This window comes from Staurois parvus, unplaced genomic scaffold (genome assembly GCF_062004578.1).
Source record: "Staurois parvus isolate SC_StPar_1 unplaced genomic scaffold, SC_StPar_1.0 ptg000376l, whole genome shotgun sequence".
Taxonomy (NCBI): Eukaryota; Metazoa; Chordata; class Amphibia; order Anura; family Ranidae; genus Staurois; species Staurois parvus.
This window is the reverse complement of record NW_028318172.1, coordinates 72572-99353: the sequence shown is the minus strand read 5'-3', so window position 1 is coordinate 99353 and position 26782 is coordinate 72572. Positions and strand designations below refer to the sequence as shown.

At 44.4% G+C, this 26782-nt stretch overlaps 1 protein-coding gene across 1 annotated transcript in view; it reads left to right on the top strand.

The window, feature by feature from the left end:
* The first annotated feature begins 13823 nt into the window (after window positions 1-13823).
* Window positions 13824-26782, top strand: part of B3GNT7 (UDP-GlcNAc:betaGal beta-1,3-N-acetylglucosaminyltransferase 7) — a 49992-nt gene continuing 37033 nt past the window's right edge. Inside the window, exon 1 of the mRNA XM_089685432.1 lies at window positions 13824-13890. Within this exon, the coding sequence (XP_089541558.1) occupies window positions 13880-13890 (11 nt within the window). The 5' untranslated portion in view covers window positions 13824-13879. The remainder of the gene's footprint in view (window positions 13891-26782) is intronic.

Here is a 26782-nt window from a genome sequence, read left to right as displayed (position 1 = left end):
ACTACTCCTCCCACTGACACCAATGATGGGGCACTATTCCTCCCACTGACACCAGTGATGGGACACTATTCTTCCCACTGACACCAATGATGGGGTACAATTCCTCCCACAGACACCAATGATGGGGCACTATTCCTCCCACTGACACCAATGATGGATCACTATTCCTCCCACTAACAACAGTGATGGGGCACTATTCTTCCATTGACACCAATGATGGGACACTATTCCTCCCTCTGACACCAGTGATGGGGCACTATTCTTCCACTGACAACAGTGATGGGGAACAATTCCTCCAAATGACACCGATAATGGAATAAAATAAGAGGTGGAGCTCTAATTTGAAGAGGTGGAGCCTAAAGAGGAAGGGAGGCGTTTACTGATGAAGGGGTGGATCTTAAACAGGAAGGGGAGGGACGAATTTAGATAGGGGGTGCCCAATTTTTGTCTTGCCTAGGGCAGCACAAAACCAAAATACACCACTGACTAAATCCAGGACCCTGCATTCAGTATATCTGGTCTCCCACAGTACACACAACATGGAAATGCGACTATTTTAGTAAATATAAACTGCTAAATACCCTTTCTTATCAGCAGAATATAGCAGTCTTGTGACTTCTATCAGTGTCCAGCAGAGCAGGCTTGTAGGAGAAGTTTTCATTCTGCTTTCTGGACAGTGCTGATTGGCCCTGTGCTGATCACATGCACTCTTCCAAGCAATACAAACCAATCTGAGCATGTGCAGAGTGACTCCACACAATATGTGTTATCAGGAGATAAGAGGGAGACACTGGAAGAAGGGGAGGATCAGAGAAAACAGGATCAAACAGCGTTTTTACACAATACAGAGGATTAACCCCTTAGGTTCCACAGTGTGTATAACAAGCATGCTTTACTGCATATACAGACTGATTTCACTGTTGTGGGTTTAGTAACACTTTAAATCTACTTTTCCTGGTCTCCTAGACCTAAACAAGCAGTTAACCCTTGCATCGCTGGCTTAGACCCACTGTAAGGGAGAACAATAAAATAAACATTCCCCAGTAAACTATTTGGGATAATTCTTACCCCAGCACTTGCAGTTTACAACTTTCAATGCTGCTGGTTCCTGCTCTCTCAGTGCTGCTTCCCTGAATGTCCGTTTTTCACAGGTAAGAGTTAACAGTGGAAAGTGCAGTCTCCAGTTAGCTTGTTACCTTGAAGAATGGAGTGGGGAGGAGCTGGGGAATGCTTTGCTATTCCATACTATTCCAGGTTATGGGGCTTTGTGTGTCTATTGATGCACACGGTGTAAAGACACAACTCTAGTCCCTGCATGCAAGAGAGACTCCATAGGAAGGACAAAAGGAAGAAGCCACCCTGAAACAGAAAACCTGGAACAGTGGTCATGGCACTAGCTTAAACTGGAACATAGGCAAGGATTAAAAGATAAAGAAGCAGCATACTCAGTAAATGATTAAATCAGCTCAAGTGCTGAAAAATATGAGCGGTTTAAAAGAGAAGTATGGCCAAAGCATTTTTTGGTCATCCTTCTCTTGTGAATCACAGGCGTACACCAAAGCTGGCCTTACACGGATCAAAATTCAGACACTTCAGCAGGAACCATCCATCTATGGGCAGACTGGTTGTACTGAAGTCGATCTATCATTTTTATTTTATTTTTTTGTACAGTCACTGCCACTGGCTTTAGCTGGCTGCCAGTAATTATTGTATTGTGAAACCTCCTGCTGTCAAAATACAATAGAATAGTGGGAGGGACTTCCCAAATAACTCTTTGTTGATTTTCTTTCCTTCATCTTGTGTTTGAAGGAAAGAAAATTCCATAATATACATTGTCAACATTTTAAAAAAAATTCTATGGACACCTTTTTTTGTGCATTCAGCAAGCCATTATAGGTAGAGAATGTCTTTTTATTATCTTGGTTAAAGAAAAACAACAGTATAAAAAAAAACACAAACATGGACATTAAACTCAAGGTTTTCGAGGAACACTGCAGGCAGTGGGCAGTATTGCAATAGCAGTAGGTACAGGAGAGGGGTGGGAGGGTATGACAGTGATCAGTAGGTACAGGAGAAGGGTGTGGAGGGTATGACAGTGGCAGTATGTACAGGAGAGGGGTGTGGAGGGTATAACAGTGATCAGTAGGTACAGGAGAGGGGTGTGGAGGGTATGACAGTGGCAGTAGGTACAGGAGAGGGGTGTGGAGGGTATGACAGTGGCAGTATGTACAGGAGAGGGGTGTGGAGGGTATGACAGTGGCAGTATGTACAGGAGAGGGGTATGGAGGGTATGACAGTGATCCGAAGGTACAGGAGAGGGGTATGGAGGGTATGACAGTGGCAGGAGGTACAGGAGAGGGGTGTGGAGGGTATGACAGTTATCAGTATGTACAGGAGAGGAGTGTGGAGGGTATGACAGTGGCAGTAGGTACAGACGAGGGGTGTGGATGGTATGACAGTGATCAGTATGTATAGGAGAGGGGTGTGGAGGGTATGACAGTGATCAGTAGGTACATGAGAGGGGTGTGGAGGGTATGACAGTGAACAGTAGGTACAGCAGAGGAGTGTGGAGGGTATGACAGTGATCAGTATCTACGGGAGAGGAGTGTGGAGGGTATGACAGTGGCAGTATGCACAGGAGAAGAGTGTAGAGGGTATGACAGTGGCAGTATGCACAGGAGAGGAGTATGGAGGGTATGACAGTGGCAGTAGGTACAGGAGAGGGGTGTGGAGGGTATGACAGTGATCATTAGGTACAGGAGAGGGGTGTGGAGGGTATGACAGTGGCAGTAGGTACAGGAGAGGGGTGTGGAGGGTATGACCGTGATCAGTAGGTACAGGAGAGGGGTGGGAGGGTATGACAGTGATCAGTAGGTACAGCAGAGGAGTGTGGAGGGTATGACAGTGGCAGTATGTACAGGAGAGGGGTGTGGAGGGTATGACAGTGATCAGTATGCACAGGAGAGGGGTGTAGAGGGTATGACAGTGACCAGTATGCACAGGAGAGGGGTGTGGAGGGTAAGACAGTGACCAGTATGCACAGGAGAGGGGTGTGGAGGGTAAGACAGTGATCAGTATGCACCGCAGAAGGGTGTGGAGGGTATGACAGTAATCAGTATGCACAGGAGAGGGGTGTGGAGGGTATGACAGTGATCAGTATGCACAGGATAGCGGTGTGGAGGGTATGACAGTGGCAGTATGTACAGGAGAGGGGTGTGGAGGGTATGACAGTGGGCAGTATGTACAGGAGAGGGGTGGGAGGGTATGACAGTGATCAGTAGGTACATGAGAGGGGTGTGGAGGGTATGACAGTGATCAGTATGTACAGCAGAGGAGTGTGGAGGGTATGACAGTGATCAGTATGTACGGGAGAGGAGTGTGGAGGGTATGACAGTGGCAGTATGCACAGGAGAAGTGTGTAGAGGGTATGACAGTGGCAGTATGTACAGGAGAGGAGTATGGAGGGTATGACAGTGGCAGTAGGTACAGGAGAGGGGTGTGGAGGGTATGACAGTGATCATTAGGTACAGGAGAGGGGTGTGGAGGGTATGACAGTGGCAGTAGGTACAGGAGAGGGGTGGGAGGGTATGACAGTGATCAGTAGGTACAGCAGAGGAGTGTGGAGGGTATGACAGTGGCAGTATGTACAGGAGAGGGGTGTGGAGGGTATGACAGTGGCAGTATGTACAGGAGAGGGGTATGGAGGGTATGACAGTGATCCGTAGGTACAGGAGAGGGGTATGGAGGGTATGACAGTGGCAGGAGGTACAGGAGAGGGGTGTGGAGGGTATGACAGTGGCAGTAGGTACAGGAGAGGGGTGTGGAGGGTATGACCGTGATCAGTAGGTACAGGAGAGGGGTGGGACGGTATTACTAGTGATCAGTAGGTACAGCAGAGGAGTGTGGAGGGTATGACAGTGGCAGTATGTACAGGAGAGGGGTGTGGAGGGTATGACAGTGATCAGTATGCACAGGAGAGGGGTGTAGAGGGTATGACAGTGACCAGTATGCACAGGAGAGGGGTGTGGAGGGTAAGACAGTGATCAGTATGCACCGCAGAAGGGTGTGGAGGGTATGACAGTGATCAGTATGCACAGGAGAGGGGTGTGGAGGGTATGACAGTGATCAGTATGCACAGGATAGCGGTGTGGAGGGTATGACAGTGGCAGTATGTACAGGAGAGGGGTGTGGAGGGTATGACAGTGGGCAGTATGTACAGGAGAGGGGTGGGAGGGTAAGACAGTGGGCAGTATGTACAGGAGAGGGGTGTGGAAGGTATGACGGAGGGCAGTATGTACAGGAGAGGGGTGTGGAGGGTATGACAGTGTGCAGTATGTACAGGAGAGGAGTGTGGAGGGTATCACAGAGGACAGTATGTACAGGAGAGGGGTGTGGAGGGTATGACAGTGGGCAGTATGTACAGGAGAGGAGTGTGGAGAGTGTGACAGTGGCAGTATGTACAGGAGAGGGGTGGGAGGGTATGACAGTGATCAATATGTACAGGAGAGGGGTGTGGAGGGTATGACAGACGGCAGTTTGTACAGGAGAGGATTGTGGAGGGTATGACAGTGGCAGTATATTCAGGAGAGGGATGTGGAGAGTATGACAGTGATCGATATGCACATCAGAGGCGTGTGGAGGGTATGACAGTTATCAGTATGCACAGGAGAGGGGTGTGGAGGGTATGACAGTGGGCAGTATGTACAGGAGAGGGGTGTGGAGGGTATGACAGTGGCAGTATGTACAGGAGAGGGGTGTGGAGGGTATGACAGTGAGCAGTATGTACAGAAGAGGGGTGTGGAGGGTATGACAGTGGGCAGTATGTACAGGAGAGGGGTGTGGAGGGCATGACAGTGGCAGTATGCACAGGAGAGGGGTGGGAGGGTAAGACAGTGGGCAGTATGTACAGGAGAGGGGTGGGAGGGTAAGACAGTGGGCAGTATGTACAGGAGAGGGGTGGGAGGGTAAGACAGTGGGCAGTATGTACATGAGAGGGGTGTGGAGGGTATGACAGAGGGCATTATGTACAGGAGAGGGGTGTGGAGGGTATGACAGTGGCAGTATGTACAGAAGAGGGGTGTGGAGGGTATGACAGTTATCAGTATGCATAGGAGAGGGATGTGGAGGGTATGACAGTGATCGATATGCACATCAGAGGGGTGTGGAGGGTATGACAGTGATCGGTATGCACAGGAGAGGGGTGTGGAGGGTATGACAGTGGGCAGTATGTACAGGAGTACAGGAGAGGGGTGGGAGGGTATGACAGTGATCAGTAGGTACAGGAGAGGGGTGTGGAGGGTATGACAGTGATCAGTATGTACAGGAGAGGGGTGTGGAGGGTATGACAGTGATCAGTATGTACAGGAGAGGGGTGTGGAGGGTATGACAGTGATCAGTATGTACAGGAGAGGAGTGTGGAGGGTATGACAGTGATCAGTATGTACAGGAGAGGGGTATGGAGGGTATGACAGTGGCAGTATGTACAGGAGAGGGGTGGGAGGGTATGACAGTGATCAGTATGTACAGGAGAGGAGCGTGGAGGGTATGACAGTGATCAGTATGTACAGGAGAGCAGCGTGGAAGCTATGACAGTGATCAGTATGTACAGGAGAGGGGTGTGGAGAGTATGAAAGCAAGCCATATGTGTAGGGAAGCAGTGTGGAGGATGCTGGTCAATAAATGGAGGAATGTGTAGTTTCAGTGGCTTCTTTTCTCTGTTGCTCATGCATAGGGCAGCTCATTGTAATGAATGGGCTTCCCTACACATGACTCATGAAAAACACGCTTGCGCTTGGTTGCACCTGTATTTGTGAGCCAAGCCTAACTGTGAGCAGTTACTAAATGACAAATCTCAATAAGCACACATTGTTTTCTAAATATTCAATGTTCATACAATTGTTCTTCTATGCAAACAGCTTCGCTCTGTTTAAGGCTTGCTTCACATCTGTGTGGGTGGTGCCGCTGCAGGACCCGCACAAATACTTGCAGCTGCATCACCCACACCGAGGAATGCAGGATCCGCACAAATACCTGCAACCGCTCCACCCACACAGACGAATGCGGTACCCACACAAATACCTGCAGCCGAGCCACCCACACAGACGAATGCGGGACCCACACAAATACCTGCAGCTGCACCACCCACACAGACGAATGCGGGACCCACACAAATACCTGCAGCCGAGCCACCCACACAGAGGAATGCGGGACCCACACAAATACCATCGCTCCAGCCACACAGAGGAATGCGGGACCCGCTCAAATACCTGCAGCTACGCCACCCACACAGAGGAATGCGGGACCCGCACAAATACCTGCAGCTGCACCACCCACATAGAGGAATGCGGGACCCACACAAATACCTGCAGCCGCACCACCCACACAGAGGAATGCGGGACCCACACAAATACCTGCAGCTGCACCACCCACATAGAGGAATGCGGGACCCGCACAAATACCTGCAGCTGCACCACCCACATAGAGGAATGTAGGACCCGCAGGCAGGTGCCATTAGTTCTAATGGCACGCCAACCGTACTGCAAATCGCTACCGCACTGGGAACCTCGGTTCCCGCGTGGGCTGCGATTTCCCAAGTAGTGCAGGGACTTCATCCCTGCGTGTCCTGGGGCACTGAAGTCCATTCAAATAAATGGGCTTTTCTGCACGCTCAAATTGCCGTCTACACAGATGTGAACCAGGACTAACTGAGGGTTGTTTTTCTGTATTTGTTAGTTTATGTGCTCAGTTTACACTTTTCTCTCCTGACAGACTGCTGCCAGCTTTCCTCCGCAGACTTTAGAACATGGGCTCAGCTGACCGCCCTGCAATCAGCAGCGGATGGCCGGCAGTAACTCTGCTCTTGGTTCTTTCTGCGCTGGTGATTGGGGAAGGAGGATCAGAGTGAAGGAAGGCAAAGCGCGAGAATGTAGCCGACAGAAAGGAGATTCCGAGCTTCTAAATACACACAATGCTGGCGGTGTATATATTTAGAAGCAATGACAGTACAGCTGCCTTCAAGCACAACTCCGGGATAAAACCCGGGACAGTGCTCTAGCAGGCCAACATACTAGAAATAGTTACTGTCCCAGGTATGAAGGTATGACCAGCTTTACATTTGCTCTCCTATGACCCAGAGTCAGCTGATAGCGGGCTATTGTCTGCTGTCAGCTGATGTGACATTACATGCTCTGGAATGATCCCGGTCATATTGTGTGGATCCACCCAGCTGCCTGATTGACAGCTGACAGCTTTAGCCAGTGCCTCCCAACTCCTCTGCTGCTTGCTGCCCCAGCGAGCTCTGGAGGAGCAGAGTGGAGAGCGGTGACTGATGGTCACCACTCTGAGCAAACCGAGAACTGACCTCTGAGGGCTGAGCCTAGTACACACTATGAGAAAATCGTTTGACCGATCGTTCGATTTTCCACAAAAGTGCATATCATGATGTGGTTGGAATGGTATTGACTTGGTAAGAAAATTCTTGGCCGACCAAGACAAACATAGCTATACTAGCGTAGCAGAAGAGGATGTATGGGGTTGTTCTATGCTTCTGATCATGTGCAGATCTCTTTTTATTTGACTATTTCCGTACAATTGCTGTACACAATAAACGAAAATCAGACGTTGTGTTCAGATACAATAAGGGCACTATAGCAAAAACATGGTAAAAACACATGTGCATTTTTGCATTGATTTTACCACTTTAGCGTTTTTCACAGGACATGACTCAAAAACGACATCGAAAATGCAACACAAGTACGTTTTATTATTTATTTATTTCAGGTATTTCTATAGTGCCATCAATTTACGCAGCACTTTACATATATATTGTACATTCACATCAGTCCCTAACCCTCAAGGGGTGTACAATCTAAGGTCCCTAACTCACATTTATACATATACTAGGGACAATTTAGATAGGAGCCAATTAACCTACCAGCATGTCTTTTTAGTGTGGGAAGAATCCCACGCAGGCACAGGGAGAACATACAAACTCCAGACAGGTGGTGCTGTGGTTGGGATTTGATCCAGTGACCCTATACTGCCAGGTGGAAGTTCTAACCATTTAGCCACTGTGCTGCCCATTATTATGTGTTTTTGACAAATTTGCTATGCATTTCAATTGAGTGGTACAGTTCTGGTGCTTTTTTTTTTTTAACTAACCAAGTATGCCCCAAAAATGCAGCAAGCAGGATTTTTCACACCGCAATGGAAGTGTAATGGACCAGTGTGAAGACATCCATAGACATACCTAGGGAAGCTTTTTTCTTCAGCTTTTCTTGCACTTTTTTTTAATGTAAAAGTGCTTCAGAAACTCCTCAGTGTGAAAGCAGCCTAAAACTTTTCTAGCTTCCATCCTCTAGTTTTGTTATCTGAAAAGTCAGAATTGCCTGTTGAAAGCAGTATGCTAAAATAATCGTTCTATCGGTTGTCTTATGGGAATTGTCATTCGATTATCTTATCATGTATATGGGCCTTTAGAGACCGTGTGGGACAGCTGCAATATAGAGGTATGTATGAATGTTTTTTTTGTTATAAACCCCAAATTTCTCCTGAAGGCTAGGTTCACATCTCCGCGTTCCTGCAGGCCGCGTTTTGCATGGGCACGAGAGCCCATTCATTTGCATGAATGCCCCGGAACACGCAGCGAAGAAGTCCCTGAACTTCTTCGGAAAACGCAGCCCGCACGTGAACTTCTGTTCCCAGTATGGTTGCAATTTCCAGTGCAGATGGTGTGCCATTAAAATTAATGGCACCCACCGGCGGGTCCACATTCCTCTGTGCGAATGGTGCGGCTGCACAGATTTTTGTGTGGATCCGCAGCGGCACACCACATGCAGTCCAGTACATTTTTTTTCAGCACTAAAAATGCATGGTAATAGATTACATGGTTTCCAATGGCATAGTTCACAACAGTGTAGTCAGTTCCAGTGTGCTCCATTTCCAGGAAAAAAAAAAAGTAGAACATGCTGCATTTTTTCTACACTGAACTGTACTGGAACACAGTAAAACACATCAAAACGCACTGGAACGCTCCAAAAACGCACTGGAATGTATATGTTCTTATTTAAATTGAAGAAAAAGAGAGTGAAAAATGACACATTAAAAACACACTGGAACGCATCAAAAATGAATATACAGAAATGCATCTGGAACACATCTGGACTGCATTTTTATGGTGTAAACCAGCCCTTAAGGACCGGCCACATCAGGAATCGCACAGGAATGCGCTTGCGTTTTTATCCCATTCATTGGAATAGGCTGAAATCGCACTCCATCACACCAAAAGTAGCGCATTCACTACTTTTAAAAAAGTACTGCAACCGGAGTGCATGATACTATTTGATCCAGTGCAGGCAAACGCACTGTTTTGCTATAAAATAGTAAAAAATGTAGCGAGCGCTATAAAGATATATTTACATAAGCAACTGAAAACACTAAAGGTACACCATAAGCCTTCAATAAAATCTCAAAATAAAAAGTACAGCTCTAAAAAAAAACAGTATAAGCATTCAAATCAAGCAATAAAATAAGTAATTGTCTTAAAATGCCTAAGAAACACATGGGAATATGATCCCTTACATGAAAACGCACATGCACCTCTGATACGTTTTGAAACATAAATTGTCATTAAAATTTCTGTAAAATCTTCCCAATTATATTCAGGATAATCTCCAGGTGATGAAGTACAATCCCAGTGAATGAATCCTCAGGTGGGTGTGCTAATGAATGTAAGAAATGTGCACTCACCAGAAGCGCTTAGGTATAGCGTGTTGTATCATATACTGTCGATAGCAGTCAGGGATCCCTTCTTAGGATGGTCCAGGATGCAGCCTGGGAGTAGATGGCCTTCCTTGAGTTACAGGATACAGCCAGGGTAAATGAATCAACCTCTTCCAGGCTCTGGGATGCTCTCCGGGGAATTCTGGGAAGTTAAAATGCTCGGTGCAGAGCAAAGAAAAGGGGTACTTCCATAGTGTAGTATTTAATGGTATTAAATGTAAAAAAAAATGTAAACCAAACACGTACACTATATGGTAAAATAGTTGAAGCAATAAAAAGACAATTGCATGTATAAAACACTGACCAGCTGGTTAAATGAGGTGGCTGCCGGACCTCCGTGATCCGGCGGCTTGACGTCACGGCTAGCAAGGGCTCCTCCTTTACGCGTTTCGTACTACAAGTACACATGCTGCATGCAGCCTATTTAAATTGACAGCTGGTTCACACTATAGAAACGCAGTCCAGATGTGTTCCGGATGCGTTTCTGCATGTGTGTTTTTGGTGCGTTCTGATGCGTTTTTCATGCTTTCCGGTTCATTCCCCCCCTTTCTTCAAATCAATTAGGGACATGTGCATTTCAGTGTGTTTTTGGCGTGTTTTGGATGTGTTTTACCGCTTTCCAGTACAGTTCTGTGCAGGAAAAATTAAGTCAGTTCTTTTTTTTTCTGCAACCGGAACGCACTGAAACTGCAAGCACTGATGTGAACTATGACATTGACAACCATATAAACTACTTTCTTTGCATTTTGAATGCAGAAAAAAAGGGCTAATTCACACTAGATGCAGCTCAGTGCGCTTTTTTTCTGCATCAAAAATACATGCACAGTATTTTCCGTGTATTTCAATGGCCCTGGTTCATACCAGTGCGGTCAGTTCCAGTCTCCGGTGCAAAAAAAAAGTAGAACATGCTGCATTTTTTCTGCACAGAACCATACTGGAACATGGCAAACTGCATCACAACTGCACTGGAAATGCATGTGGTGTGAACTGTAAGCAAAAACGTATCTGGAGTGCATTTTTGTAGTGTGAACTGGCCCTCAAAACTCATGTACTGTGAACTGGCTACCGGGGTTCACATTGATGCTGTGCGGAACATCGCATGTGATTCGCACAGGAACCGCTCTGCATTCCTGTGGAAATCACATGTGATTTCTGTGCGGTGCAATTTGAGCAATACATTTTGTATGACTCAAATCGCACCCCATCTGCACCAAAAAAGTACAGGACCCTTTTTTAGTCCGCACCAGAATCGGATTGCATGGGTGTTCACACCCATGCGATCTGATTCTGCACATTGCATCGTGTTTTGTGAACTGATTTTGGGCTGTCGTTAACTTAAAGTACACAGCCGCAGCGGTCCGTATGAAGGAGGTGCGATTATGATGCAGTGCAGAATTTGTACAGAAACCGGTGCAAGTTCTGCAGCACATCAGTGTGAATCCAGGTTTAAGAAAAAGAGAGGGGAAAAAACATGAACCGGAAAGTGGAATGTGTCAAAAACGAGCACGCAGAAACGCATCCGTACTGCGTTTCTATAGTGTGTGAACTAAAATCACTGAATGGCAGGACCATCAGGAGGAAATACCCCCCCCCCCCCCCCAAAAAAGAAGAAAATTCCTTCTGTGTGTAGCCAGCATACGTAAGGACTGGTAAACTGCATTTTATGTCATTGTTGTGGGGTTTATTACAGTCTAATAACCATTGTGTGGGATTGTCCAGTATGTGGGATTGGGATTGTGCAGTTTGTGAGATTGTGCAGTGTATGGGATTGTGCAGCGTGTGGGATTTGGATTGTGCAGTGTGTGGGATTGTCCAGTATGTGGGATTTGGATTGTGCACTGTGTGGGATTGTGCAGTGTGTGGGATTTGGATTGTGCAGTGTGTGGGATTGTCCAGTATGTGGTATTGGGATTGTGCACTGTGTGGGATTGCGCAGTGTATGGGATTGTGCAATTTGTGGGATTGTGCAGTGTGTGGGATTTGGATTGTGCAGTGTGTGGGATTGTCCAGTGCGTGGGAGTGTCCAGTACGTGGGATTGGGATTGTGCAGTGTATGGGATTGTGCAGCATGTGGGATTTGGATTGTGCAGTGTGTGGGATTGTCCAGTATGTGGGATTTGGATTGTGCAGTGTGTGGGATTGTGCAGTGTGTGGGATTGTCCAGTATGTGGGATTTGCATTGTGCAGTGTGTGGGATTGTCCAGTATGTGGTATTGGGATTGTGCAGTGTATGGGATTTGGAGTGTGCAGTGTGTGGGATTGTCCAATACGTGGGATTGGGATTGTGCAGTGTGTGGGATTGTCCAGTATGTGGGATTGAGATTGTGCAGTGTGTGGGATTGTGCAGTGTATGGGATTGTGCAGTGTATGGGATTGGGATTGTGCAGTGTATGGGATTGTGTGGGATTGGGATTGTGCAGTGTGTGGGATTGTGCAGCATATGGGATTGTGCAGTGTGTGGGATTGTGCAGCATGTGGGATTGGGCAGTGTATGAGATGGGGATTGTGCCGTGTGTGGGATTGTGCAGCGTGTGGGATTGTGATTGGGCAGTGTGTGGGATTGTGCAGTGTGTGGGATTGGGATTGTGCAGCGTGTGTGATTGGGATTGTGCAGTGTATGGATTGTGCAGTGTGTGGGATTGTGCAGCATGTGGGATTGTGCAATGTATGAGATTGTGCAGTGTATGGGATTGTGCAGCGTGTGGGATTTGGATTGTGCAGTGTGTGGGATTGTGCAGTGTGTGGGATTGTGCAGTGTGTGGGATTGGGATTGTGCACTGTGTGGGATTGTGCCGTGTGTATGATTGTGCGTGTGGGATTGTGATTGTGCAGTGTGTGGGATTGTGCAGTGTGTGGGATTGGGATTGTGCAGCGTGTGTGATTGGGATTGTGCAGTGTATGGATTGTGCAGTGTGTGGGATTGGGATTGTGCAGCGTGTGGGATTGTGCAGTGTATTAGATTGTGCAGCGTGTGGGATTTGGATTGTGCAGTGTGTGGGATTGTCCAGTATGTGGGATTTGGATTGTGCAGTGTGTGGGATTGTGCAGTGTATGGGATTTGGAGTGTGCAGTGTGTGGGATTGTACAGTGTATGGGATTTGGAGTGTGCAGCGTGTGGGATTTGGATTGTGCAGTGTGTGGGATTGTCCAGTATGTGGGATTTGGATTGTGCAGTGTGTGGGATTGTCCAGTATGTGGGATTTGGATTGTGCAGTGTGTGGGATTGTCCAGTATGTGGTATTGGGATTGTGCACTGTGTGGGATTGTGCAGTGTATGGGATTTGGAGTGTGCAGTGTGTGGGATTGTCCAATACGTGGGATTGGGATTGTGCAGTGTGTGGGATTGTGCAGTGTGTGGGATTGTGCAGTGTATGGGATTGTGCAGTGTGTGGGATTGGGATTGTGCAGTGTATGGGATTGTGTGGGATTGGGATTGTGCAGTGTGTGGGATTGTGCAGCGTGTGGGATTGGGATTGTGCAGTGTATGAGATGGGGATTGTGCCGTGTGTGGGATTGTGCAGCGTGTGGGATTGTGATTGTGCAGTGTGTGGGATTGTGCAGCGTGTGTGATTGGGATTGTGCAGTGTATGGATTGTGCAGTGTGTGGGATTGGGATTGTGCAGCATGTGGGATTTGGATTGTGCAGTGTGTGGGATTGTCCAGTATGTGGTATTGGGATTATGCACTGTGTGGGATTGTGCAGTGTATGGGATTGTGCAGTTTGTGGGATTGTGCAGTGTGTGGGATTGTGCAGCGTGTGGGATTTGGATTGTGCAGTGTGTGGGATTGTGCAGTGTGTGGGATTGGCATTGTGCAGTGTGTGGGATTGTGCAGTGTGTGGGATTGGCATTGTGCAGTGTGTGGCATGGAACAGTACGGAGTACACAGGGTGTATGCGGAGTGCGATCCATTCCTCCTATCCCATCATTGGCCGTGCGATCACAGTGTACAGGACTCCACCTCGCCGCACATGGAATGAAAGCCGCCATGGCCCCGCCCATCCCAGGCCATGGCCCCGCCCCCCAGCAGTCCTGTCACTCCGCTCAGCCTCGCGCACAGTGCAGTGTGCTCGTCCTCTCCGCTCCGCTCAGCAGACACGATGATCCAGGGGTGAGCCATCAACTCTCTTACCGCTCTGTTTGCTTCCACCTTTATAGGAAGACCTGTGCTGGGAGTCTCTGATCTTCCCTATATACTGCCTGCTAGGTGCCTGATCTGTATACACAGGGACAGCTTGTAATGATGAGCTGACTACTACAGCTGTTCATATACTTTACTGGAGATCGTAGTCGCAGAGATGGAAGGGAATGATGATGGAGGAAATCTGGGAGCTGTAGTGGTTATGCTGGGACATCTCTGACCCCACTAGTCCATCAGGAGACCTGGAGATCTGAAAACAGGCTCACTTTACTCTCAGGAATCTGGGGAGATGACAATTGGGGCTCCCCAGTCCTTTCACAGGGAATCTGTATTGGACAGGTAGCAGTATTAACCCCAAAAGTAAACATTATACTGCAGTTTACCAATTCGTTTTTTTCTATTTTTATCTTGTGATCCAGCCAGTAAATCTGTTGTTTTATTAACAGAAACAAGTTCTCCCACAGATGTATTTGTTTAAAGTGTCAAGACAAACACTGACGGGTGCTTACTATGATCAGCATTTATTTCTATGAACTCTTATTACAAAAGGAAAAAAACTGTTTCTGTATCTGCAGAATGAGCTGGAGTTTGGCCTATTATTATTATACAGGATTTATATAGCGCCAACAGTTTGCGCAGTGCTTTACAATGTGCGTGTAAACAGTACAGTTACGACTGAATACAGGAGGAATCAGAGGCTTCCGTTTGTTAGTGTATCTAAATCTGCTAGTACATCTGAGGCTCAGTTTTTGCTATTGCAATGAGCTTTTGATGCGATTTTCAGTGCAATTATGTAGTGCGACTTTGGATGTGGTTGGCGTATTCTATGGAGGCAAAGCACCAAAGTAAGTTCAGGGACCGTTTCCAAAATCGTACTGCAACTGAGTCGCATTGATTGCGAATGAGCACCATTGAAAATAATGTGATTTCCGCTGTCGTGCAATTCTGTGTGAATCAGAACTCACACCAATATGAACCAGCACTAACATTCCCCCCTAGACTGACAATGCTGCTGTCCCAAGGTGCCCCCTGTGCTCCTTCATCCAGAATATATATATATATATGAGGTGTGCTAGTGGCAGGATCACCAGGTGAAAACAGAGTGGGAACAGCGTAAAAAAAGAAAACTAATGCCACCGCTGCATCTAAAGATTGGTAAACTGCATTGTATTACATTTTTGTTTTGGGGTTTAATACCGCTTTAAGCTGGACATACACTTGTCAGATTTTGTTTAAAAATGTACATTTTTGGAACGTTTGTTTAATTTTCTGATTGTTAGTGCGGTCAAATCGCCGTTTGAATATTTGAAGGAGCAGATTGGAAACTTTTACATGAAGGAGTTTCCAAAGGGAACATGGTATTCGTTCACAAGGTCCGTTCATGCCAAAAGCAAATGTTGAAAGTGAAGGAAATTTTTTTCCGGCGACGTTCAACAACAATGTCCTGATAGAATTGTTCTAGGAATGTTTGTATGGAAATCTACTAGTGTATGGCCAGCTTTACCAAAGAGAGGAGTTTGCTGCAAAGCCTGCGGGCTGATTCTTGGGGTAAACCTGGTCAATGTAGTTGTCCTGCAAATCTGGATGATGTTTAATGAATGTTATTTGTTCTAAGAAATATGTTTTTGTATAGATCTTCTGCTAAACTAAAAGGTGGTGCAAGTGCTTATACCAGCCTTTCTAACCCGTTTTAACATTGGGGAACCCTTGGAACACCTTCCTGGTGTCAGGGAAGCCCTGTTAATATTCACAGCTCACTGTACTATAGATTGTTGGTCAGTGTGAAGAATTCTCCACAAAATTGTGGTCATTGGAAGGCATCCCCCTCTTAGGCTAGGTTCACACCTTTGCAGTTTGCATTTGCTCCATTTCTGCAGTGCTTTTTGAGGCGTGTTTTGTGTTTTTGCACGAGTTTTTGATGGTTTTGCATTTTTCTGGGGGGTTTTTGGCCAACTTATTGCTGGGCAGATTAAAATGGAAAACGCCTAAAAAAATGCATTACATGCATTTCTACAGCGTCTCCATTGAAGTTTATTGAACCAAAACGCAAGGTTTGCTTTTAAAAAAAGTCCCTGACCCTTTCCAAAAATGCAACGGGTGAAAATACGGAGGTGTGAACGTGTCCCATAGGAAATCATGTTAAATGGACTGTAGTGCGTGTCTGCAAAACGCACCACAAAATGCTTAGGTGTGAACCTAGACTTCCCGATACTTTAGTTAGACATCATTTAGAGTAGGTTCACATTATAGTGTGTAGGGAAATGCACTGCTCTGTAGCAGACATGCAGGAGCAGGACTGCTGTTAGAAATCACGGGGCCTCGTACAGTCTACCTGACAGGGCCCACCTTGCCCTCCCTTCCCAAAAATATCAAATGATATTTTCACTAAAAATATTATTATACAGGATTTATATAGCGCCAACACTTTGCTCAGCACCTTACAATATAACGGGAGACAATACAGCAACAATACAGTTCAATACAAGACGGACAGGAGGGCCCTGCTCCTTGGAGCTTACAATCTAGGATACACTCAAATCATTAATAGCAGACACAAACACAATATAACTAAAAACAACGCATGCTAAATCTAAAAGATAGAACAGTAATGAGTTAATAAAAAAAGAAAAAAAAACTATATGCCTGAATGAGGTCTTGGGGCTCATTCACATAAGTGCTGTGGCCTGTACAGTGTGAATTGGTGTTTTTTTTTTGGTGTGTTTTGTTTTTTAAACGTGGCTAGAGCGGTGTACAGGCAGCCTATGTTATGCTATGGGGATACAGCAGCTGTATGAACACAGCCGCAGGTCCTAATTCGACAGGTGTGTGGATACAAGTGCATGGCCCCCGAACATACAGTGTGTAGTAGGGGCCACTTACCCACACCTTTCATATTAGGACCTGCGGCTGTGTTCACACAGCCACTGCATCTTCATAGAGTAAGGCTGGCCATACATTATACAAATTTCTGTCTAATTTCTGCCCAATTTCCTTTAGATTTACCTTCCACTATGTAGTGCAAGGGCCTGCCTAATTAGATACAATTGAAAGTGTTGTTTAGGTTTGACCTCATATTATATAGTTTTTGGTAAATCTAAAGCAAAAATCTCAGGAAAATTGTATAATGTATGGCCAACCTAACAGGCAGCTCCAGCTGCACAAACAAACTGCTGTTCTTTTTTTTTTTTTTTTTTTTTTTTACAATTTGTAATCTTTTTTAAAATTATTTTTTATAACTGTTTTACAAAGTTATTGGGGGGGGGGGGGGGAGCTAGGGTTGGAGGGAGAGAAGGATGCTGCAGGGAGGGAAGCAGAGGATTGGTACCTGTATTTGTCCCCCTGTCGCGCCACTCACCTTCTATGTCCTGCCCACATCCGATGCTGCCTGGGCCCCGTCTAGGAGGACTGATGGTACCCACTAATCAGCTGCCCTGTGCGGGGGTGTTATTTTTTAATTGCACCCTATATATCAGAAAATTGCCCATGTCTTTGTGTGCGCAGACTGCATGGTGTCACAGCCCCATCTGTCACACTATTTTTTGTTAGGTACATATTGGGTTTATAAATCCACACTAATTATGAGTGAGACGGATATATTAATATGACATATTTATATGTGTCATATTAGGTGGCTTTTTCTCATTTGGTTGTCACAGCCCCATGCAGTTCCGTGCTGCACGATTTAAAAAAATGCTTAGGGATGTCTTTCCCCACAGTTCTGCAGGTAGGGCAGCCCATTGAAATGAATGGGGTGCCCAACACACAGAACGCATGTCCCAGTAATGCGAACCAAGCCTCAGTATACCGTCTCCAGTTCAGAAGACCTCGCTTACAAAAACATATTGATAAGATGGATAAAGTCCAAAAATGGTGAAGAGTTTTAGGCTACGTTCACACAGGCAGCTAGGGGAAGATATGTTATTGCGTCTCTGGACATTGCTGCACTCTGGCCAATGCACTCCGGTCAGAAACCCTGCATAAGGCTAGGTTCACACCTAAGCAGTTTGCATTTGATCTGTTTCTGCAGTGCTTTTTGCGGTGCGTCTGTGCACACGTGTTTTTGATGCGTGTTTAATTTTTGTTGTTGTTAGGCAGATTAAAACGCATCACAAACAGCAAAAATGCACTACATACTTTTCTGCAGCATCTCCATTGAAGTCTATAGAACCAAAAACGCAACATTTTGAGTTTAAAAAAAGTCCCTGATCCTGTCCAAAAAATGCACCAGGTGAAAATGTGGAGATGTGAACGTGTCCCATAGGAAATCATGTTAAATGGTCTGTAGTGCGTTTCTGCAAAACGCTGCGGAATACGCTTAGGTGTGAAACTAGACTAAATGTCATATCTGAACATACACTGTCCGCAAACAGGGTCAGTCAACAGCACTAATTGCAAGTAGCAATTAGGTTACAGGTGAACTGCGGGCGGTGGTGGCCATTGATCTGTACAGGAAATGAATCTGACAGTGTCTGCTGTTCTGCACACTCTGTGCATACAGTGATGCTTGAATATGGGATTGTTTAAGCATCTGGGCATTTATAAAAAAAAAAAAAAAAAAACATCCTAAAAACCCGAAATCTACTTATGACCCTGAGGAAATCACAGAAACCCTAAAAAAGGTGTAGTCCGTCATGCATTTAGGTAACTTCCTAGACGGGGTATCTTTCTTTAGATCTGCTGGGAAATTGCTGTTGTCCTCAAACTGAATTTAAGTGAAAAGGGACAAAAGATGTTGTGTTTTGGCCTAATGGAAATTTAAACTGGCCATACAATCATAGGATTTTTGTTCAGCGTGCAGTGCGAACAATAGAACAGATTCCTCCATACATGCTGTACAGCAGGGATGGATGAATCTCCCACTGTGCCAATTGCATGTTGACAGTCGGCCCCACTAGCTGTCAAAATACTGGCATTTAATTGAATGCAGCTGCTTTTTAGCTGACAATTTTCTTTCCAGCTTCTTTGAATTTTCAACGAAGGGATGTCGGGTGAATGTTGGCCAGCAGGGCCACCCACTGAGAGAATTTCATCTGGTTCCTCAGAAACTGGCTGAAATTACAGTAGATGGCCAGCTTCACTTGGAGTGGATGGTGTTTACTGGTATCTCATGTGAGACTGTTGTATCTCAGAGTCCTTAAAGTGTTACTAAACCCACAACAGTAAAATCAGTCTGTATATGGTGTAAAGCATGCTTGTTATACTCACTGTGGAACCTAATGGGTTAATCCTCTGCATCCTCCCCTTTTTCCAGTGTCCCCTTCTTGTCTCCCAATAAGACATATCATGTGAAGTCACTTTGCACATGCTCAATTTGGTGTGTCGCTAGAGAGCTTTTTTTTTCTTGGGAGAGTGCATGTGATCAGCACAGGGCCAATCAGCACTATCCAGACAGAGTTCAGGGGTTCTGTATCTTCCTAGAGTAAAATGAAAACCCCCTCCTACAAGCTTTAACCAGTGCTCTGCTGGACACTGATAGAAGTCACAAGACTGGTTTAACTGATAAGAAAGGTATTGAGTGGTTTATATTTACTAAAATAATTGCACTTCCATGTTCTTTGTACTGTGGGAGACCAGATATAGTGAATGCAGCGTCCTGGGTTTAATAACACTTAGGCTAGGTTCACATCTGTGCGTGTGGTGCCGCTACGGATCCTCACAAAAATTCGTGCAGCCTCACCACCCGCACAGAGAAATGCGAATCCCTAGGCAGGTGCCATTAATTCTAATGGCATGCCACCCGCACTGGAAAACGCAACTGTACTGGGAACCGAGGTTCCCATGTGGGCTGCATTTTCGGACGAAGTGCAGGGACTGCGTACCACGGGCACGGGAGTCCATTCAAATGAGTGGGCTCTTGTGCCCTGCGCAAAACACGGCCACATATATGTGAACCAGGGCTTAAAGCTGGCCATACACTGCTAGATATCAGAACATTTTTTTCTTGCCAGTCAACTATTTTCCTTTGACAGCCCTTCAAATTTCATCCAAACCTGCTATTTGAATGGAATCCTAGATGTATGAAACAGGTTTTATGACGGAATGTATTTATTTTTTTTTTTTCTTGAACAAAAACTACATTTAGTTAAAATTTAGTTTGTTCGTGAGAAATATTTTTTCAACCTACACCTTGGAAATCTCTGGTCACTGTGGTCAGTTTGACCGCATTAACCATTAGATAATAGAATGTTTTTTGTTTCAAAAGCGAAAATTTTGAACAAAATTCTACTGGTGTATGGCCAGCTTTAAGCTGGCCATGTGTGGATCAAAATTTTGCTGGTTCTGCAGGGACTGGCCACATTTTGAACCCTGTATGGTCAGGGAGGTTGTACAGAAGTTGGTTTGCCATTTGACATCTGTACAAGTGTCCTGAGGGGTTTTTGCTGCTCAGACTATAGCCTGCAGCCCTGATCAGTGTATTCTGACAACACAAAAGCCTCCCCACAATCAGAATACAATAGCTCAGCAGGGAGGATTTCTTTATCCACATTGAGTGGGGCAACCTGGTCCACAGGTTGAACAAAAAAAACGGATCCATCTACGGCTGCCTTAGTGTCAGGTGCAGCCAAAGATACTTGGTGATTTAAATCAATCACTACTTGCCGGCAGTTGGCAACAGGCTGCAGCTGCATTGGTTTTTAGTAGCTCAGTCCTGTTATTCAGATCACTAGTGATTAATCGCTAGGTATAACAAATGATTCCACACAAGATAACCCACCCTAGCAGCAGCTTGTAACAATCACTGGTACATGAACAAAGCATTGTGGAGGTATTAATTGCCTATGTCTAGTACACACGATCAGAAAAACCTGATGCCAGAAATTGCTTTTGGACAAATCGTACGATTATCTGATCATTAGTACACAGCTTTTGACAGCCGATCATGACAGTTCATGCAACAATATCCGAAGGGACAAGCACAAGAATGTTTTTCGTACAGAGTGAATGGTTTTCCTTTAAATCCGTACAATAATCATCCGGAAAAAATCGAGAGCCCAAGACCAGGCATGCTCGGAAATGAGAGAATACATTATAATGCAATACAATGCATTACATCACTTCCAAAGTTGTATTCTGTTGTACAAGAATTATTGTAACTTTAATAGCATTTTCATTTTTGATATGAGACTAGCATGCGAAAAAAAAAGGATGACCATTTGTCCGATATGCTGATTGTGTGTATGGGTCATTACTCCATAGCAGGGGCGGACTGACCATTTGGAAACTTGGCCACTGCCCAAGGGCCCGGGGTCAGTAGGGGGGCCCCGCGAGATGCCCCTGGTACCCTTTTACATAGGCTTTTTTGAGTGTGGGCAAGGACACAGGGGCCCCATGATCCCCTATTGCTCGGGGGCCCCATGAATTGTCAGTCCGCCCCTGCGGATAGTGAGCCATTTGTTTTTTGATCCTTTGCTGCATCTACAGTGCCTTGAAAAAGTATTCATACCCCTCAAAATTGTCCACAGTTTGTCATGTTACATACATTATACAATTTTCTTATTCAATTTTCATTAGATTTACCTTCAGTAGTGCAAAGGCTTGCCCTGCATACAAATTTGAAAGTGTTTAGGTTTGACATCACATTACATGGTTTTGGTAAATATAGAAGAAAATTGTATAATGTTTGGCCAGCTTTATCTCATAAGCTGGCCATACACTCTTAGATTTTCATACAAATGTTTGCACAAAAAAAATCTTAAATCAGTACATTTAATAATGCCATCAGAGATTTGCCGAATGTTGTTTGAAAGTGCTTCAACGTTTTTGTTTACTTATAACATTCAATTTTGGAATGGAATTTCCTAAAGGAAAACCACATTCGCTGTCAGAATTTTGTTCATTCCAGAAAAATCTTCAGCCCTGCTCCTTCTTCTTTTTTCTTTTTTTTTTTTTTTTTTTTTTTTATTCCGTCACTATGCAATCATCAATTTGACCCAATTAAAGTGTAACTTTAATCAGAAAATGAAAGTGTTCCTAAACCCACAACCCTAAAATCAGTCTGTATATGCTGTAGATCATGCTTGTTATACTCGCTGTGGAACCTATGAGGTTAATCCTCTGCATTGTGTAAAAAAGGCTGTTTGATCCTGTCTTTTCTGATCCTCCCCTTCCTCCAGTTCTTATCTCCTGATAAGACATACTGTGTGAAGTCACTCTGCACATGCTCAGTTTGGTGTGTATTGCTAGAGGGGTTTTTTTTCCTGGGAGATTGCATGTGATCAGCAGAGGGCCAATCAGCACTGTCCAGACAGAGTGTCAGGGATTTCACATCCTCCTAGAGCATAAAGAAAACTCCTACACACTTTAACAAGCGCTCTGCTGAAGTCACAAGTCCGCTCTAACTGCTGTTGAGAAAAGGTAGCAATTTATAATTACTAAATAATTGCACTTCCATGTTCTGTGTACTATGTAGGACCAGATATAGTGAATGCAGGGTCCTGGGTTTAGTAACACTTTAAGTTCTGCTAGATCACTTCAGGCCGTCCCTTTTACTGGTATAGCAATGTAAAACATTAAAAAAAAGTGTCTATAGTGTTTACAATCTAGTAATACACGGTCTCTTCCTGCTTTGCACGTGCTCAGTTGCTCTATAATTTTACTGCTGCTCAGGGGCTCTGGGTTTCAGCAAAATGGCAGGATCCAGCAAGAAGAAAAAGGAACAATGCTGGAGGCAATTCACAGAACACACTCGTTTTGATAGCATAATTATTCACTTGGAATGTATGTAACTTGCTAAAGAACATTATTTTTTTTTAACAAGTTGTTATGGGTTCCACTTTTACTGTCAGTTTTTCAGGTGAACCTGATTCAAAAGTCCATGCATTCTTATGGACAGGCGGGTGTAAATGGACTTGTCTATTTACACCTGCCTACTTCTGGGTCTGCTTAAAAAACGGAAGGGGTTCCACCCTCTTCTGTTTAAGTGGATCGGATTGGAGGGCAGTTGGATGTAGACGAACAGCAGAGTCTGTTTTCTCTTGGTCACCCATATAGCGGAGACCATGTGCGTTCCAGTGGGACCCCTGATGAAGTCATGTGAGCGTGACATAACGCGTAGGCAGCCGTGAACCGGAAGTGATGTACGGGGAAGTGTAGTCTGTATATGGTGACACCAAATGATTTTCAGTGGCGGTTTTTATTCTTCTGTACATGTGAGTGCATTACTTTTAATAAAATCTACTTGTTAAAACATACTGCACTATCGGAGATTCCTGTTTCCGCTGCGTAAGTGTAGGAGTTTGTGACCCCAAGCCACCCTTAAAGGGACCATTTTTTTCTCTGGTTCGTTGATCAAGGGAAAGGAAAGAGGGCACCAAGTGGTTCTAAATGGTGAATGACCAGAAGCTTGGAGGAACCTCTGTTTATTATCATAAAGTGCATTTCAATTGCCTTAAGGTGAGAGTTCTGGGAGCACTGAGTTGGCACAACCTGCATGCTTGGCAGCACTTCAAGAGATAGTGTTGGTTATATGAGCACGTGAGGAATCATATGAAGTTGTGAAGAAAGTTGATGGAAAGCTTATTCAGCAATGTTTTCATATTTCACATGGACTTGTCTTTATGGACTTTATATTATGAAGATTCATGTAAGCTATAGGTATATTTAATTTCTTGATGATTTGGTATGTGTATTTTACATTAGCAGCGCAGCATTGAGTTTATTCATTTTTATTTATGTTTTTGTTGTGGGAACACAAACTTTGATGCTAGCATCAGCTCCATACATTATTATTTATTATCACATTGAGGTAGCGCAGGAGTTTTATTCTTTATTTTGTTTGATGCATTTTGCTGCGTTCCTTGCAGAAAAAAATGCAACATGATCTACTTTTTTGATTGAACTGGAATACGCTGCACTGGTGTGAACTAAGGCCATTGGAATTTATGTTAAAAACTCTCCTTGCATTTTTGATGCAGAATAAAAACGCACTAGACTGGTGTGAACTGGCTCTAATACAGGAGCTATTTACAGAATGGAAATGATGAAATGTCTTATAAACCTAATGGAGGTGATTGTAGCCGTATTAGTGCATTTGCGACAGAAACAATTGAGTACTGTCCGTGATACTTTTTTTATTTGCACTAACATACAATTTTGAGGACAAGCTTTCGGGCAGTGTCCCCTTCTTCAGGTCCAAGCAGTACTGATCACAAAAGTATAGCAGAATGTTAGAAGAGATGTAGGGGATGGGGAAAAAACAGAGATAAGACACAGCAAAAGCAAAGTCTGGGGGGCGGGGGACAACACTAGCGGAGGCAGTCATGCTTGAGGTGATAGTCATAAAGCTGTAGGATAATGGTTGAGGAATCCCATGTCCAAATTAAGGCCCTTATCTCTTGTGTCAAATAGAATTATCATTCTTAGTTCAAAAGGTTTTCTTTCCTGAATGGATGTGAAATTTCCTTTAAGAACTAAAATATTGAGGTCTCCCAAAGTGTGGTCCGGTTGTGTGAAATGGTGTCCCACAGGTGTGCAAAGGTTATCTTCTCTATGTTCCTTGATGGTATGTCTGCGCAAATTCATCCTTGTTTGCAACTAAAAACCTAATGGAGAAACTACGATTTATTGTTTGTACGCTAGTCTTGTTTACTTACTGCTTTTCTGCGTTACATACAAACATGGCATACAATAGAAATTTCCCCACACTGTCTGATCTTTCTGTATGTTTGCTAATCATTTTCCTATGTGAGTAAAGCAGGGTATACACACATCGAAATTTGGCTGGTCTGTGTACCCTTCTCTGTTCAACACAAGCTGGTCTAAGGCTGCCCATACATTATACAATTTTCTTGAGAATTTTGCTTTAGATTTACCAAAAACCATATAATATGAGGTCAAACCTAAACAACACTTTCAGTTGTATCCAATTAGGCAGCCCTTTGCACTACATAGTTGAAGGTAAATCTAAAGGAAATTGATCAAAAATTGGACAGAAAATTGTATAGTGTATGGCCAGCCTTACAACCGGCTTTTCCTGAAGGGTCCTGCTGCAAAACCAGCATTTGATCAGCCGCTGCAGCACTGACCTGAGTATTCTGGCTGAGACGCAGCTGTCAAAATACAGTAGTGGGGAAGATCCCTGCATTCACATCGCTTGCGTGAATTCAGGCATCTGAGATTTTTTTTTTGTTCGTCCTTGAGGAAGAATTTAATAATTAAAAAAACCTTGCATGTATACCCTGTTTTCTGTACATTGGTCATTATTACGGAAGTTCCGTGTGCTCTGATGACCTGAGGGCAGGACCAGAAAAACGCATTCCAGGTACGTTCCAGCTTCCAGTTCACACCACAACAACTCACAGTGGATGTGTTTCTGCTTGCTCATTTTTGTTACGTTTTTGCTGCATTTAAATGCGTTCCAGTGCATTTTTTTCCCTTCTTGCTATTTCTATTTTTGCAAGGTTTCCTGTGTTTTTTTTTTTAAGCTGTAATGTGTTCCAATGCGTTTTAGAAGTGTCCCGATGCATTCAGGTTAATTTTTGATGAGCTTTGCTGTGTTCCAGTACAGTTTTTCTGTGCAGAAAAAATGTTCTAAATTTTTTGACTGCACTGGTGTGAACTATGACATTGGAACCCCTATACCCTAATGTCCATGCATTTTTTCTGCCAAAAAATCATGCAATAGACTGCATCTGATGTGAACCGTCCCTAAAGCTGTCCATACATTATCCAATTTTCTTGTTCAATTTCCTTTAGTCCTCATGCACACTTGACGTTTTTACAGCGGCTGTTTTTGGCTTTTGCTGTTTTTTTCTACAGCTAGTAAACCCCCCAGCATGTTATCCTATGTGTCCATGCACACATAGACTGTAATCAGTGTTTTTGGCTGGAAAAAAAACAAGGACTAGTGGGTTTCTAGAGGAGTTTTTTAGCAGTAAAAATGATCTAATGCTGAAAAACGTGACAAAGCGCCGCAAACCAGCATTTTTGGGCTTTTTTTGACCCCCAAAATTTTTTGGGGTAAAAAAAAAACACTAAAAACCGCAAACGTGGGAAAATACAGCTAAATGCTAATGCAAAACGCTAAAAAAAGCTGAAGAACTCGCATTTTTAGCATAATTTTACACAGCTAACACCAGCGTCATCATAATGTCTAGTGTGCATGAGGACTCAATTTTACCTTCAACTATGTAGCGCAAGGGCCTGCCTGATTGTATACAAATTGAACGTTTTTAGGTTTGACCTCATATTTTATGAGTTTGGTAAAGGAAAATTGTACAAGAAAATTGTATAATGTATGGCCAGCCTTAGGCATAACTTTAGTCACTGGTCAGGTTTGCAGGTCTGGTAATCTCTTATCTTTTGTGTAAATCCTGTAGCCGGGATACACTTGTTTGTGAGTCACCCGTACTCGCCCCATCCATCTGTACATAAGGAGTTTGATCCCTTACTTCACAATGAGGGAGAGCTAAATGTGACCTCACTGCTTGAAACCGCACATGATCATTGATTGAAGGTTGTGTAACTCTGCTGGGAGAAATGCCATTTAGGATGATTTCACAACCTTAAAACAACATATATTTAAAAGAAATGGAAACTGCCATTACTGACTCTGCCTTAGGTGAATGCTACTTACAGGGCAGCCATGAAATTCTGATTTTCTAATCTTCATATTTGTTTTTTAAGGGCCAGTTCACACTATTTCAATGGTAAAATGCTGTGTTTTACTGTGCGGGAAGTGTTTTACTGTGTGGGAAGTGTCAGTTCTAGCCAAATGGAGCTGTGGTGTCAGACAGTAAAGTGCCATTTTTCAAATTTCCGCACTACAGCTTACGCAAAGGCTGCTTTAAACTGTGAACAGGGCACACTGAAAACTATTGTTTTCTATATGCCCCTGCAGAGTTTGGTGTTTTTCTAGTGCAGA